At 31.7% G+C, this 14,953-nt stretch overlaps 1 protein-coding gene across 4 annotated transcripts in view; it reads right to left on the reverse strand.

The window, feature by feature from the left end:
• Positions 1-14,953, reverse strand: part of LOC114339960 (beta-glucuronidase) — a 75,058-nt gene that overhangs the window by 47,226 nt on the left and 12,879 nt on the right. The window contains exons 6-8 of one of the 4 annotated variants that reach the window (XM_028290610.2): positions 7,793-8,112; positions 2,141-2,284; positions 184-268 (exon numbers count right to left, since the gene is read on the reverse strand). The exons of 2 other annotated variants lie outside the window; for them this stretch is intronic. In XM_028290610.2, the coding sequence (XP_028146411.1) occupies positions 184-268; positions 2,141-2,284; positions 7,793-8,112 (549 nt within the window). The remainder of the gene's footprint in view (positions 1-183; positions 269-2,140; positions 2,285-7,792; positions 8,113-14,953) is intronic. One more of the 4 variants, XM_028290617.2, reaches the window with a different exon arrangement.

Consider the following 14,953-nt stretch of genomic DNA (forward strand, 5'->3'; position numbering starts at 1 on the left):
AGTTTTCACAATCATAAACTTGTCAGGATGACACGTTCCACAATTAAAAATTCCCCAGTTCCAGTGTTCCCATACACCAATGTTTGTCCGACTAGACACTGTTAAGCTATTATCAAAGTTTGAGTTAATTTTTATATTAATAATTTTTTTTGGTACACGGGATCCAGGCCTATTAACACTTACTGAATAGTCATCCCAATTTCTATTCATATTCACTATAGTTACAGGTCTAGTTTTATCTAAAGATTTCATATGATTTACAATTGACCTAAAAATATGATTATTAAAGTAAATTTCTTGTTTGGGACTAAGACTAAGACTATGAGTTTAATATACATGTAAAATACAAAATAAATAAATGGTACTAACAGTACATATCGTTTTCCTTCTTTTTATGAATTGGTATTCAATAGGATGATACATGCATGTTTCTGCCTCTCGGCTTCATCAGCCATCCGAGTAGAATATGACCTCACAACCAGAAAGGATTCGATGTGTCTTAGGAAATTCACAATTTCAGTGAAAACACAAGAACTCCATCTACTCTGATGGCTGTGCAATATTTATATCTTAGCAGGTTCGTCTTATGCATATGTGATAATAAATATACAAACAGTCAAACATATAAACCAGATTGAATTGAATATTCTTAAAACTCTGTTTGAAACTATACAATTGGGAGTAAATGTAACAATTGCTTGGATTAAGGGCCATTCGGGAATAAAAGGCAATAAAATAGTTGACAATTTTGCTAAATCGGCTTATATGATCGGGAAAAAATAAACAAAAATTTAATTCCAGCTTCAGATATCGATACTTTAAGCAGACAAAAACTTAATAATAATTGGCAATTGTATTACAAAAAATGTAATACTGGCTCAAATTTTGCTCATTTTAACCCTATGATATTCTCAAGAAGATGATTTTACACAGAATATAATATAAATTTTATAAAGACCATTAATCGGCTGAGAGTCAATCATGCTCTTACGCTATCTTACATGCATAGAATAGGCTTATCAGATACTCCTAATTGTACTTGTTGCAAAATCGGAGATCTAACACATATCATATTAGAATGCCATTTACAAATAAATAATATAAACGACCTTTATAAGGAATTAAAAGATTTAAAATGTTTTTTTCCAATAAACCTTAATACTTTAATATTTACAAATGATATGGAAATTCAGCTTGCAAGTTCTAATATAGAGAGCCAAGGATGTCACCTGCGATGTATATGCATGTTTCATAGATTTCGAGAAGGCATTTGATAAAGTCCCACATGTAAAACTAATGGATATCCTAAAAACATCAGGACTCGATGGTAACAATATAAGACTCGTCTCAAACTTATATCTCCAACAAAAAGCAACAGTTCGATTCGAAAATGAACTGTCCGAAACCTTCACAGTCGAAAAAGGAGTTAGACAGGGTTGCATACTGTCACCAGCATTGTTTAACATATACTCTGAAAACATCTTTAGAGAGGCCTTGGACGAATCAGAAGATGGTATTGCAGTAAATGGACAACTTATAAATAATATTAGATATGCAGACGATACAGTATTGCTGGCAGATAGTGCGCAGGGGCTCCAAAGGATCATGGATAATGTTGTAGAAGCATGTAACAAATACGGCCTAAAACTAAACTGTAAGAAGACAAAAATAATGATCATTAGTAAAAACACCAACATAATCGCCCAAATTACCGTAAACATTACACCCCTAAAGAGAGTACAGAAAATATGCTATCTCGGCTGCAACATTAAGGATACTTGGGATCATAGCTACGAAATACAAACTCGTATTGAAAAAGCCAGAAGCTCTTTTAACAATCTTAGGAAAATTCTGTGCAACTTGTCTTTAAGTATCAATATACGCATAAGAATTCTTAGATGTTACGTTTTTAGTGTCCTCCTCTACGGAGTTATGTTATGAAATAAGAAATGTATGCTTATGAATCTGCAATCAATCACAAACAAGTCTGGCTAATTGGTTCTGCCAAAGCCATTTTTCAGAAAAAAAAAATGTTGTAAAATTAGATTCCAGTTAACCAACTTCACCTTATGTGATCTAGTTCCCATAAAGTCGATTAAACAATTGTTAATTATTATTTTTGTGCATAATTTTAACTTACATATAATAATCAGCCGAATCAGATTTTTGAGATCTTGGCTCATTTGCGAGGGACCATATAACTACCCCAGGTCTATTTTTATCTCTGTTGTAAAGTTCTGTGATTGCTCGTTTATGATTTTTCAATAGTTCGTCACTAATGTTGCTAAAAGTAAAAAAATGTTTATTGGGACCAATTTCCTATTTGGGACACCTTCGTGGTTTCTAAAAATTTGCAAACGAATTGCTGGAGCAAAGAAGGCTGAGGGAGATCTAAGAATTGCATCTCACTTCTCGCCTGTCCAGCGCGGTAAAATTACAACTAAAATGATCTAGATATACTCTAGATATCAGTAAAACTAATATAAATAAATAATCATTTCTTTGTAAAACGCAACAAGAGCCGTCTTATATTTCAGTTTGTTCAGAGAGAATCAAAAGCCCTAACTGGTTTCAAACTTTATTAGGCTATCATCAGGGAGTGCATATTTGATTATCTCAGAACCTATTTCGCGTCAAATAGAAGTTAGCGTTTTCGATTTACAATAATTAGGATGTGCTTTTATAGTCTGGGCAGATTATCGGAGAATAGGCCATTTTTGGGAAAAGTTATTTACCAGCAATTTTATTGCTGGAATCGAATTTTATGATTGTATATATTAATAATACAGATATGCAAAGTACGCAGATAGTGTGCTACTTTTTTATAAACAAAATGGCGCCCGAAAATCGTGTTTTTTCAATTTTTGTTCTATATTGGATTTTGTTCAATTGGATTGTTGATTAAAAATTTACGGTCGCTGTAATAACCACAATAATTATGATATTAAATAATTATAGAGATATAAGATAAATAAATTAATTTATTATAACAAAAATTTTTAATTTGTTTAAATAAAGATTATTTAAATAATTATACAGCTTTCAAATGAGAATATTTGTGTTTTAAACGTTAAAAGGTACACTTGTAGTAAGTTTATCTAAAAAAAGTCTACAACTGGAAAAAATATGTAGTTTTCTTTTCATATAAATAAATTAATCTATTATAACAGAACAAAAGCAAGTTTGGCATGTATTAATGCGTTAGTTAGATGGCTCTACTCGAGTTACTTGGGAACAAAAAAATAATGAAGAAAATTGCTCCATGGGAAGCCGAGAAAATGCATTTTTTTTAACGTATACCGATTTTGAACATTGAGATTACATTTTCTCCAACCTAATTTTTGATTGGAATTTTGCTATTTTTGGCAATTTTCACCCGTAATATCGATAGTTTTTATTATAATAATATGTGTTATGAGTATTTTAAAGATATGAAAACTGCTGTGGAGAAAGAGGACAAAAACAAAAGGTGATGGTTTGAAAATTATGATCCTATTGTTTATATCTTTGCCGCAAATGCCGGTCAACTTTGACCGGTTGTATCTCACGAACCACTCATCACAATTAAACGTTTTTTCTTATAAAAGAAGCGTCCTGCCACTTTCTTCCAATACCGTTTTCATGATTTAATTTAATTTAATATTTCCCGAGATATTCTGTTTGTTTATAAGCCAAAAAATTGTTTATAATTTTTAAAATATTCCTGAGGCCGCTTAAATAGTCCAATTTTAATTCTGTAAAATACATTAGATAGGTACAGTATGTTTTTATACAAAAATCATAGTTATTCTTATGCATCATAATTATTGTGGTTGTTACAGCGACCGTAAATTTTTAATCCACAATTCAATTTTTGCTAAACTGTTCATTCAGTTTCCATCAAAAAAACTTTTATATTACCAAGTTATTTAATTATTGATAAACAATTACTTATCTAAAATTTTAGTTGAAAGTTAAAGATTTTGTTGAAAAAACCCGCATTTTCCGTGGAAAATTTTCATCGAAGTAATCGGGAAAAACACGTCCGTATGCAGAATTTAATTACGGTAATTTTTTATTAGGGTGCTTTTGGTGTAAAGTTAAAATTTTTGGAGTTATAGAACAAAAATTGAAAAGAACACGATTTTCGGGCGCCATTTTGTTTATAAAAAAAGTAGCACACTATCTGCAGACTTTGCATACCTATATTATTAATATATACAATCACAAGATTCGATTCCAGCAATAAAATTGCTGGTAAATAACTTTTACTTGTATTTTGCTAATTAGCCTAAAGTATTACGGAATGCCAATCCAAACACGAAAACGACGCGATAGATATTAGTGCGAACGATATGAGAAACAATTGCACATTTAATGATACAAGCATATAATTTGCACCACATATACTACACATATAAAGGTTCAAATTTAGATACGAAGTCATCTCAGATTTTGTCTTTTACAAAAATGGCGGGCGTTCAAAATGGCGGCTATACTTATGTGTTTAATAGTACCATAACTTTTGAACGAAAATTCCGATTTCAACCAAATTCGGTATATAGGTTTTCTTTTTGATTTACAAGAGGATATGGTGAACCGGAAGAATCGGTTTACCAGAAGTTGTGTTTTTACTGGTTGTTTATGTAAAAATATGTTTTTTTTTTCAATTTTTTCCCTCTGTATATATTAATTTTTCAAAAAGGTAATACCGCAATTGAAAAGAGCGTAAAAATATTTTGTAGAAAATATTTTGAACTTTTTAGTTATGTTAATTATCATTTAATAAATACATAACGTATCATCACAAGTACCTATGTGTGGCAAATTCGTGCAAACATTATAAGAATTATTGTGCATTTAACGGTAGAAGCATATAATTTGGACCACATATACTACACACATCAAGGTTCAAATTTAGATATAAGGCCATCTCAGATTTTACCTTTTACAAAAATGGCGGCCATGCAAAATGACGACTATACATATGCGACTTATAGCACGATAACTTTTGAACGAAAAGTCCGATTTCAACCAAATTTGTTATACAGTGTGTCAATTTTAAAACTTACAATGGCTATATCTCACGAACAAAAGCTGAAAACGAAAAATGCTTGAAACCGTTTCTAGGATAGTAAGGGGGAACTAAAATGACATGAAAGAGAACTCACCCCCATCAACCCCCTAGGCCCCACCCACCACAACCAAAAAAGTTTAAATAGCAAACCCCTACTTGTGATACATCATTGAAAAGGCTATAAAAAATGCTATCCAATGGTATAAATAATAATTATACAGGGTGAAGCAATAATTGTGAAACTTTGGCTTAAATGAAAAATTTACTGAGGTTTTGTTGAACTACAAATTTGATAAAAATGTCAATTAAGTAAATGTTCAACGTGGGTTCCGTTGTTTTGTAAACAATAATACAGTCTATTTTCAAATTCTGCACGAAATTTGACAAATGTTTTCTAGTAATAGGGCGACATGCTTGAGTAATTATTTCTCGCAATTTCCCAAGTGACGCAAATTAAGTTTTATAAACAACTGATTTAAGGCAAAATGGCCAATTAAGTTTTAATTAACAAAAAAAAGTACGAGCTGACACTTAACATTTAAAATAATAGTCCGGGAGATAGCATTGCAAATACAAAAGTCATCGTAAGCCAGCTGATATTAACACCCTGTATAATTATTATTTATACCATTGGATAGAACTTTTTATAGTAGGATAGTAGGTATAGTACTTTTTTCTATGGGGTTACCCTAAATCAGTTGTTTATAAAACTAAACTTGCTTCACTTGGGGAATTGCGAAAAAGAATTACTCAAGCATGTCGCCCTATTACTAGAACATTTGCTAAATTTCGTGCAGAATTTGAAAATAGGCTGTATTATTGTTTACCAAACAACGGAATTCACATTAAATATTTACTTAATTGACATTTTTAATAAATTTGTAATTCAACAAAACCTTATTAAATTTTTAATTTAAGCCAAAGTTTCACAATTATTGCTTAACCCTGTAAAATTATTATTTATACCATTGAATAGCATTTTTTATAGCCTTTTCAATGATGTATCGCAAGTAGGGGTTTGCAATTTAAACTTTTTTGGTTGTGGTGGGTGGGGCCTAGGGAGTTGATGGGGGTGAGTTCTCTTTCATGTCATTTTAGTTCCCCCTTACTATCCTAGAAACGGTTTCAAGCATTTTTCGATATCAGCTTTTGTTCGTGAGATATAGCCATTGTAAGTTTTAAAATTGACACACTGTATAGATTCTTATTTTGATGTGCTAGACCAAGGTCTTGAACCGGAAGAATCGATTTACCAGAAGTTGTATTTTTCCTGATTTTTATGTAAAAACATGTCGTTTTTTTACCAATTCTTTCACCCTGTATATATTAATTTTTCAAAAAGTTAATACCGACGTTGAAAAGAGCGTAAAAATATTTTCTAGGAAATATTTTGAACTCTTTAGTTATATTAATTATCAATTAATAAATGCATAACGTATCTTAACATGTACCTATGAACCTATGTGCGGCGCATTCGTGCAAATAATATAAGAATTATTGTACATTTAATGGTAAAAGCATATAAGTTGGACCACACACACTACACATACAAAGATTCAAATTTAGATATGAGGCCATCTCAGATTTCGTCTTTTACAAAAATGGCAGGCATTCAAAATGAATCTACCGCACATAGGTACATGTGAATTTACGTTCTGCATTTATTAAATGGTAATTAACACAATTAAAAAGTTCAAAATCTTTCCTAAAAAATATTTTTACACTGTTTTCAATGGCGGTATTACCTTTTTGAAAAATTAATATATACAGGGTGAAAGAATTGAAAAAAACAACAACATATTTTTACATAAAAAACAGTAAAAACACAACTTATGGTAAACCGATTCTTCCGGTTCAAGACCTCGATCTTATTCATCAAAAAAAGAAACTTGATACCAAATTTGGCTAAAATCGGACTTTTCGTTCAAAAGTTATCGTGCTATTAGTCACATATGTATAGCCGCCATTTTAAATGCTCGCCATTTTTGTAAAAGGCAAAATCTGAGATGGCCTCATATCTAAATTTGAACTTTTGTATGTGTAGTGTATGCTGTCCAAATTATATGACTCTACCATTAAATGTACAATAATTCTTATAATATTTGCACGAATCTGCCACATATAGGTACATGTGAATGTGAAGATACGTTGTGCATTTATTAAATGGTAATTATAATTAACATAACTACAAAGTTCAAAATATTTCCTAAAACATGTTCTTACGCTCTTTTCAATAGTGGTATTACCATTTTGAAAAATTAATATATACAGGGTGAAAAAATTGAAAATAAATTATTTACATAATATAAAATAGTTTTACATAAAAAACCAGGAAAAACAAAACTTCTGGTAAAACGATTCTTCCAGTTTATGGCATCGATCTTGTAAATTACAAAACGAATCTACGTACCAAATTTGGTTGAAATCGGACTTTTCATTCAAAAGATATCGTGCTATTAGTCATATTATATGTATAGTCGCCCATTTTGAATGACCGCCATTTTTGTAAAAGGCAAAATCTGAGATGGCCTCATCTAAATTTGAACCTTTATTTGTGCAGTATATGTGGACCAAATTATAAGCTTGTATCATTAAATGTGCAATTTTTATAATATATTGCACGAATCTGCCGCACTATATCCAACATTCCGATTTCGGGTAATTACGATTCGACTTGGTCATTTTTATTCGATTTGATAAGTGTTACAGAATAGGGCTAAATATAATGTAGCTTACTGTATGTCTATTGCTGACGTTTCATCAATTATCATGATTCCCAGTTCGTCTGCCAAATCCATAATTTCTTCAGCGTAGGGGTAATGCGACGTTCTGTAGGCATTAGCCCCAATCCATCGTATCAAGTTATGGTCTCTTATGATCAAAGGTAAATCCAGACCCTTTCCACGGATATCAGAATCTTCATGGCGTCCAAATCCTCTAATATAGATGGGTTTTCCGTTTATAGTGACAGAGGTGCTGTTCCAAAATAGTTCTCGTATACCAACGTGTTGAGTATAACTGTCTATTAGTGTATCTGAAGAATCAAAAATATCTACCTGCAATTAAATATACTAACTTTAATATTTATTTATCACCAGGGTTCTGTTTATATGCACAGTTTATATACACATGAAACTATTGATAAATCACGCACTGGTTCGGTCACGGTCCGTCGAGTTTATATTTGAAGGGTTAAGGCAAAAAACAAGGAATGTCACGTTATCTTTGTTTTGAAAAAATAGGGAATTTAATGTTTGTGACTACATATCTTTAAACCATTGCACTGAAGAAATAGTATTTATGTTTATTTAATAAACTTAAAGTACATTGTATTTAATACACAAACACATTTCAACCAAATTTTTAAAGATCAGGTATAAAAAAAATTAAAAAGTAGCTAACTACAAATAAAAACTGAAAAAACTAGGACTGTCCAAACATCACGTTATATTTTACGTTACAAACATTAGTTGCACCAGCTGATAGAAAAGCTGAAAACAAAATTATGACAATAATAATGGCAATAAAAATTATAACAAAAGGAAATACCATTTTTTTTTTGATAGTTTAATACACTGGTCTATGATTTTTTTGACTTTATGAGAGCAGTCTATTTAAAATTATAGAATGTCTGTGTCTTAAGTTTGTGTAACTTATTTTGAGTTATTAATTTGCGAATTTCTGCAGCAACCTTGTCAAAATTTAATGGTTTTAATTTCGCCTGGAATTCATCACATGCTGAACATGTGTCTGATCTTGGGTAACCAAAGGACAAACAAAATTTGCTGATAATATGTAACGTAAGAAACTTTAATGGTCGGATGTTTTTCTTTGAACAAGTTGAACATTTTTGTAATGTTCAAACTCTCTGGCAAATACTTTTTCTTAGATTCGTGTAAACTGTAATAGGATATTCTAGTTTTAAAAGACTTTATGTGGTTATATTATACTGTTTCACGCGATTCTGGATGCAACTTTCTATGCTGGGAACCATGCTTACCACGTTTGTCTTTTTTTAGTAAGTGTTTAATTTTACCCTTAGTTACACCATGTATTGACATGAATGCTTTAAAACACACATTCATTTCTTGAGAAACTCCATTACGCTTAATTCTAACTTTATAGGCCGTGCCGTTTCTAACACTTCAGGCTTTTGAGCTATGGCTGTACAGAAGGATCCTGAAGATACCATGCACAGTCAAAGTTACCAATGAAGAAGTACTACAGCTACGGAGGATGAACACAACCGCATATTTAGTCAACATCGTGAAGGGCCGTACTTAGGACTTGGGAAATCAAGGCAGATACGAGCTACTCCAATGCAGTTTACAAGGTAAAATTGAAGGAAAAAGGGCCCAGAACGAAGAAGAATAGTCTGCCTTGCTAACATGAGAGTATGGTATAGAAAGATCTCAACACAACTATTCCGTATAGCAACCAACAAAGTCATCATAGCCAGAATATTCACCAACGTTCGGATGGACTGGCACCCTAAGAAGAAGAAGAACTTTCTAACAAACATATACAAAGGAAACTAAACGATTAAACTAAATAAAAACGTAGTTAATTTTTGTTTTTGTTCAAGTGGACTCCTCTTGTTTTAATCTTTCACGCGTGGACATTTCCAGTTTTTTTCCTTCGCAGTACTATTTTAAATAGGCATATTTTTTCGGACGGTCCAAGTTATTATCTACCAGTCTACTGTAAATAGTAAATACATAAAATATGTGTTAGAAAGTGTCAATATCTCAATTTCTCATAAAATGTGACATTCCCTGTTTTTTCCTTCACCCTTCATTTACTTTAATTATTGACTTTGAGTGAGGTTGATACTCTTTCATTCAAAATCAAGTGTGAAATTTATTAATTATACTAAAGCAAGACCCAAGTAGCACCGAACGGGTTTATTAAGTCTTTTAAGGATGCTTTAAAACAGTAGAATAAAACTAAAATTAAAACCATTTGGTTTTTAAGTAAACCTTAAGGTTGCAATAAAACCGCTTTCAGCATAAAAGGGCCCACTCTGAAAGAGGTCAATAAAACAAAAAATAAAAACCTTCTTAAAACTTTGTTTTCTTAAGCAACTGGTTTTAAAGCACCTGTGAAGGTGCTTTTAAAACCATGTTAAAAGACACTGAGTGCAGGCAGTTTTATAACTTAAAAAGGTTTCTTAAATGGAGGCTTTTAAAGACAATTTACCATATTAAATGATTCTTTGAACCCATATATTCCATATAGGCCAACAAATTTTTACATGTAGATAGGTAGATACCTATTTAGATACCTATGTAGATTTATGATAGGTAGATACTTATTTTTGTAACCATAAAATAATAAAAAGTACTTGGTTATTTCTGACTTTCAACGTAGAAAAACACTTGCGCACCCAACTTTATTGATAATGTTAACAAAAATAGGTCTAAATAACTCACGCCCCCTAAAATTTCTGACTTTTGGCGATTAAAAAATAAAAAAAAATGAAATCCGAAAAATATTAATTTGAAAGAAAAATAATTTTATCTACAATTTTAATGTTTTAATGTTAAAATAAATCGAATTTATGTCTTTAAGACGCTTATTTATAATTTTTATGTAAGCCTTATATTGTAATCTATCATGGCTTTCAGCATATCCAGAGAGCAATATGGCCGAAATCCGAATAAAACTGTTTGGTCTATGGACAGAGAATTGTTAAGATCAAATGGTTTTATTTTATACCTTTCCAAGAGTATAAATCCGACATAAAAGCAAGGTTGCCTTGGAATTAATACCGTTTAGTTTTAATGCTGTTGTCAATAATGTCACTCGGTTTTAATGTTAATCTAACCTAAAATCGAGGCACGAGTGTTGTGTGTGTTGCATTTTTCTTTTAAAATGACCAGTTGCTTTATATTTTAAGTACTTGCCACTTATTTCTTCCATACTAACTGTACGTCCACTTTTTACAAAACACTACAGCACTGTTTCGCTCTAAAACAAATAGCATACAATTTTGGATATGAAAGAAGAGGGGATGAGTTTAGTTTTATTGGTTCTAACAAGAAGCATAGTGTACTCTTTACGGTAACCAAATTGATTCAGTTAAGAGCGTTTGGTTTTAATATAGCCTATTAATTTTATTGCTTTTATGAAAGCAACTTTAAAGAAAACTAAAAAAATAGTTTTAAGGCATATGTTTTACTGACATAATAGCCTTGAGATCGAGTAGTTTTAATAATAGGTTTTATAGTCATATTAGGAAAATCTTTAAAACTGCAATAAAACTAAAAGGTAACAAACTAGAATCTAATAAAACCAAACAGTCCGGAAGTTTTTCATAAAACTGATTAGCTTTAAAGTGAACTGAGAATAAACCATTTTAAAACTACAATAAAACAAATTATCTATTAAGATTAATTAGTCTTATTTCATACTCTTATATTAGATACTTTAAAACTAGTGACAAATGCTTAACAGTTTTAAAGTTCTGGCAGTATATCTACAAGGTAACTTTATAGTATATTGTGCAACAAGTGCAGAAAGGTACTAATTTCTCACGAGTTTGAAAAGTTGCGGTACGAGCGCAAGCGAGTGCCGCAATTCAAACGAGTGAGAAATTACCTTTCTGCACGTGTTTCACACTATACTTTTTCTACAAGCACAGTTTTTCCTAAAAATAAAAATCACAATTTCCAAACGACGATTAATTATAATAGGTACCTATGTGATAAATTTTAAACTGTATTTAATTAATACCTACTAATCAATTTAAATTCCTTATACCTAAATAAATTGCACAGAAATCAGTTAAAAAATTAATGCACTGCCTTAATTTGTTTAAATTTAAACAATTATTACACATTATTGACATTATATTATTATGCAGTCACGGATTTACACAAAACCTACTTCATTCGACGTCTCTTGCACAGGTTGCTAAATCCTTAATGGTTATTTGATAATTATAAAATGTTTAATAAGAATAAAATTGTAAAATAAAACAGTTGTAACATCCATAATTTAGTTTCTATGCTATAGTTAAATATAATAATTGTCTTATAGGTTATATATTTGTCTAAAGTTTAACCACGGATGTAAACAGAATATAACGTTACTCAGAATGCGGTAGTCCACGGATGTAAACAGAATATAACGTTACTCAGAATGAGGTAGTCAACTGTGCAGAAAAGAACTTTGCGGCAGAGAAACGTCACTTTGCGGCACAGAAACGTCACTTTTCTGCACACTAATGCCAAATATCTTATACTTTGAGAAAATATCAAGTTTGCTAACATAAAACCGTGCAGAAAAGTGCACTTTGAATAGTGGTTGTAGAAAAAAACAATTATCTTCTTATTTACCACAATAAAACCTTTATAAACCTTATGGTGTAGGAAACAAAGGTTGAACCTTGCAAAATGGACACAAGTCCGGTTTTATTTTTTTTCTGGTATGTCAAGGGGTGCTTATTATAAGACTAACTTTTTCTGAAAAAATTTCGCCCCGGAACCTCCCTTTTCACCCCTTTAAAGGGGGTAATTTGTGGTTTTTGCGGAACGTAGCCCTTCCTGTAACTTTTACAAAAAATTTCTTTTATAGAAATATGAAGAGGACTATATTTTCTACGATTTATTTCCAACACCATCTCTCTATCATCCACCGTTTAGCGGGGGTGGCGCCCTAAAGTTGACAAGTTTTTAAAAAAGATGTTTTTAAAAAAAATATATTTTTCCCTAACTGTAACGGAAATTAAGAAGAAATCCTGCGGCAATTATTCACAAATAATTGACTGATTTTTTGGTATAGGTTTTACTTAAGGATAATTGCCCTTTTTTTAATTACAGGGTGTTACATTTTAAAAAACCTCTTTTTATACCATCTGAACCGTTTATGCTAGAGTAAAAAGACTTTCAGCGATTACCCATGTACTGGTGCTATTTACAAATTTGTATAATGCACCCCCATTTCTTCCCCGGAACCACCCCAAAAAAAAGAAGAATTAATAAATAAATTGATTTTCTTGCAAGCCTTCACACACAATGCCCTTTATTAATATGCTTCATACATCATTTTGTGGACGTTATTATTACCCATGCATGGACACCAAAAGCAATTTCCTAGTGCAACCCCTTAAGCAAAAAATAAATAAATAAAATGGGGGGTTGAAAATTTTTTTTTGTTTTTTGCTTTTTGATCCATGTGGGCATATGCTTCATCAATAGTGCTTTTCAAAAATATATATGGTTATTGCAACATCTCTGCGAAAACCACCCCTATCCTTGAAAATGTACTGCAGAAACTACCCCTATCCCTTGGCGAGCATGTTTTTACGATTTTCTCATTACCTATGTATTATTTTTAAACAAAACTTATACAAGGTTAAAGACCACTATTTACTCTAAAAATTATGTCCTATTCATTTTTTCGTATAAGCAACGGTTACGGCACAGTGGCGCAGTAAACCTCATATATGCTTTGGCGGGCTCCAGTTTTTGTTTTTTTTTTGTCATCTGTTCGTTTTATTGATAAAGTACTTATGCAAAATAAAACAACACAGTGTAACCTACAAATTATGACTTATGCACATTTTACATTCTTTGCTCCCCAAAGCCACAGTGGTGGCCCAAAATAAATTTTTGCATATCTTCGCCACCTACATGCATTTTATTGCATTAATGCTACCTTAACAGCACAATATTTACCCTTAGGTGGTCGCTACGCAGTGGCGGATCCAGGGAGGGGTGATGGGGGTGAACACCTCCCCCCCTCTCAAACCAAGTCATATTATATTCAAAGATTATAAAAATATTCATTTATTTTTATAGAAATTTAACCAATTGGCACCCCCCTCTTAACGATGCTGGATCCGCCACTGTCGCTAAAGCATAAAAAGTCATTCTTATAAAAATAATATTAATATTATATAAGTATTTCTATAAAAATAAATGAATATTTTTATAATCTTCAAATATAATATCACTTGGTTTGAGAGGGGTGGGGGTGATCGCCCCCATCACCCCTCCCTGGATCCGCCACTGCTTAGCGACCACTTAGGGGTGAATATTGTGCTATTAAGGTAGCATTAACGCAATAAAATGCGTGTAGGTGGCGAAAATATGAAAAAATTTATTTTGGGCCACCACTGTAGCTTTGGGGAGCAAAGAATGTAAAATGTGCATAGGTCATGATTTGTAGGTTACACTGTGTTGTTTTATTTTACATAACTACTTTATCAATAAAACAAACAGGTGACGAAAAAATAAACAAAAACTGGAGCCCGTCAAAGCATATATGAGGTTTACGGCGCCACTGTGCCGTAACGGTTGCTTAAACGAAAAAAATGAATAGGACCTAATTTTTAGAGTAAATAGTGGTCTTTAACCTTGTATAAGTTTTGTTTAAAAAAAATGAATAGGTAATGAGAAAATCGTAAAAACATGCTGGATAAGGTATAGGGGTAGTTTCTGCAGTATATTTTCAAGGATAGGGGTGGTTTGCGCAGGGATGTTGCAATAACCATATATATTTTTGAAAAGCACTATTGATGAAGCATATGCCCATATGGATCAAAAAGCAAAAAACAAAAAAAAAATTTTAACCCTCCATTTTATTTATTGTTTTTGGCTACAAGGGTTGCACTAGGAAATCGCGTTTAGTGTCCATGCATGGGTAATAATAACTTGCACAAAATGATATATGAAGCATATTAATGAAGGGCATTGTGTGTGAAGGATTCCAAGAAAATCACTTTATTTATTAATTCTTCTTCTTTTTTGGATGGTTCCGGGGAAAAAATGGGGGTGCATTATACAAATTTGTAAATAAAACCAGTACATGGGTAATCGCTGAAAGTCTTTTTACTCTAGCATAAACGGTTCAGATGGTATAAAAAGGGGTTTTTTAAAATGTAACACCCTG

The sequence above is a fragment of the Diabrotica virgifera genome, chromosome 7 (genome assembly GCF_917563875.1).
Source record: "Diabrotica virgifera virgifera chromosome 7, PGI_DIABVI_V3a".
NCBI classification, from domain to species: domain Eukaryota; kingdom Metazoa; phylum Arthropoda; class Insecta; order Coleoptera; family Chrysomelidae; genus Diabrotica; species Diabrotica virgifera.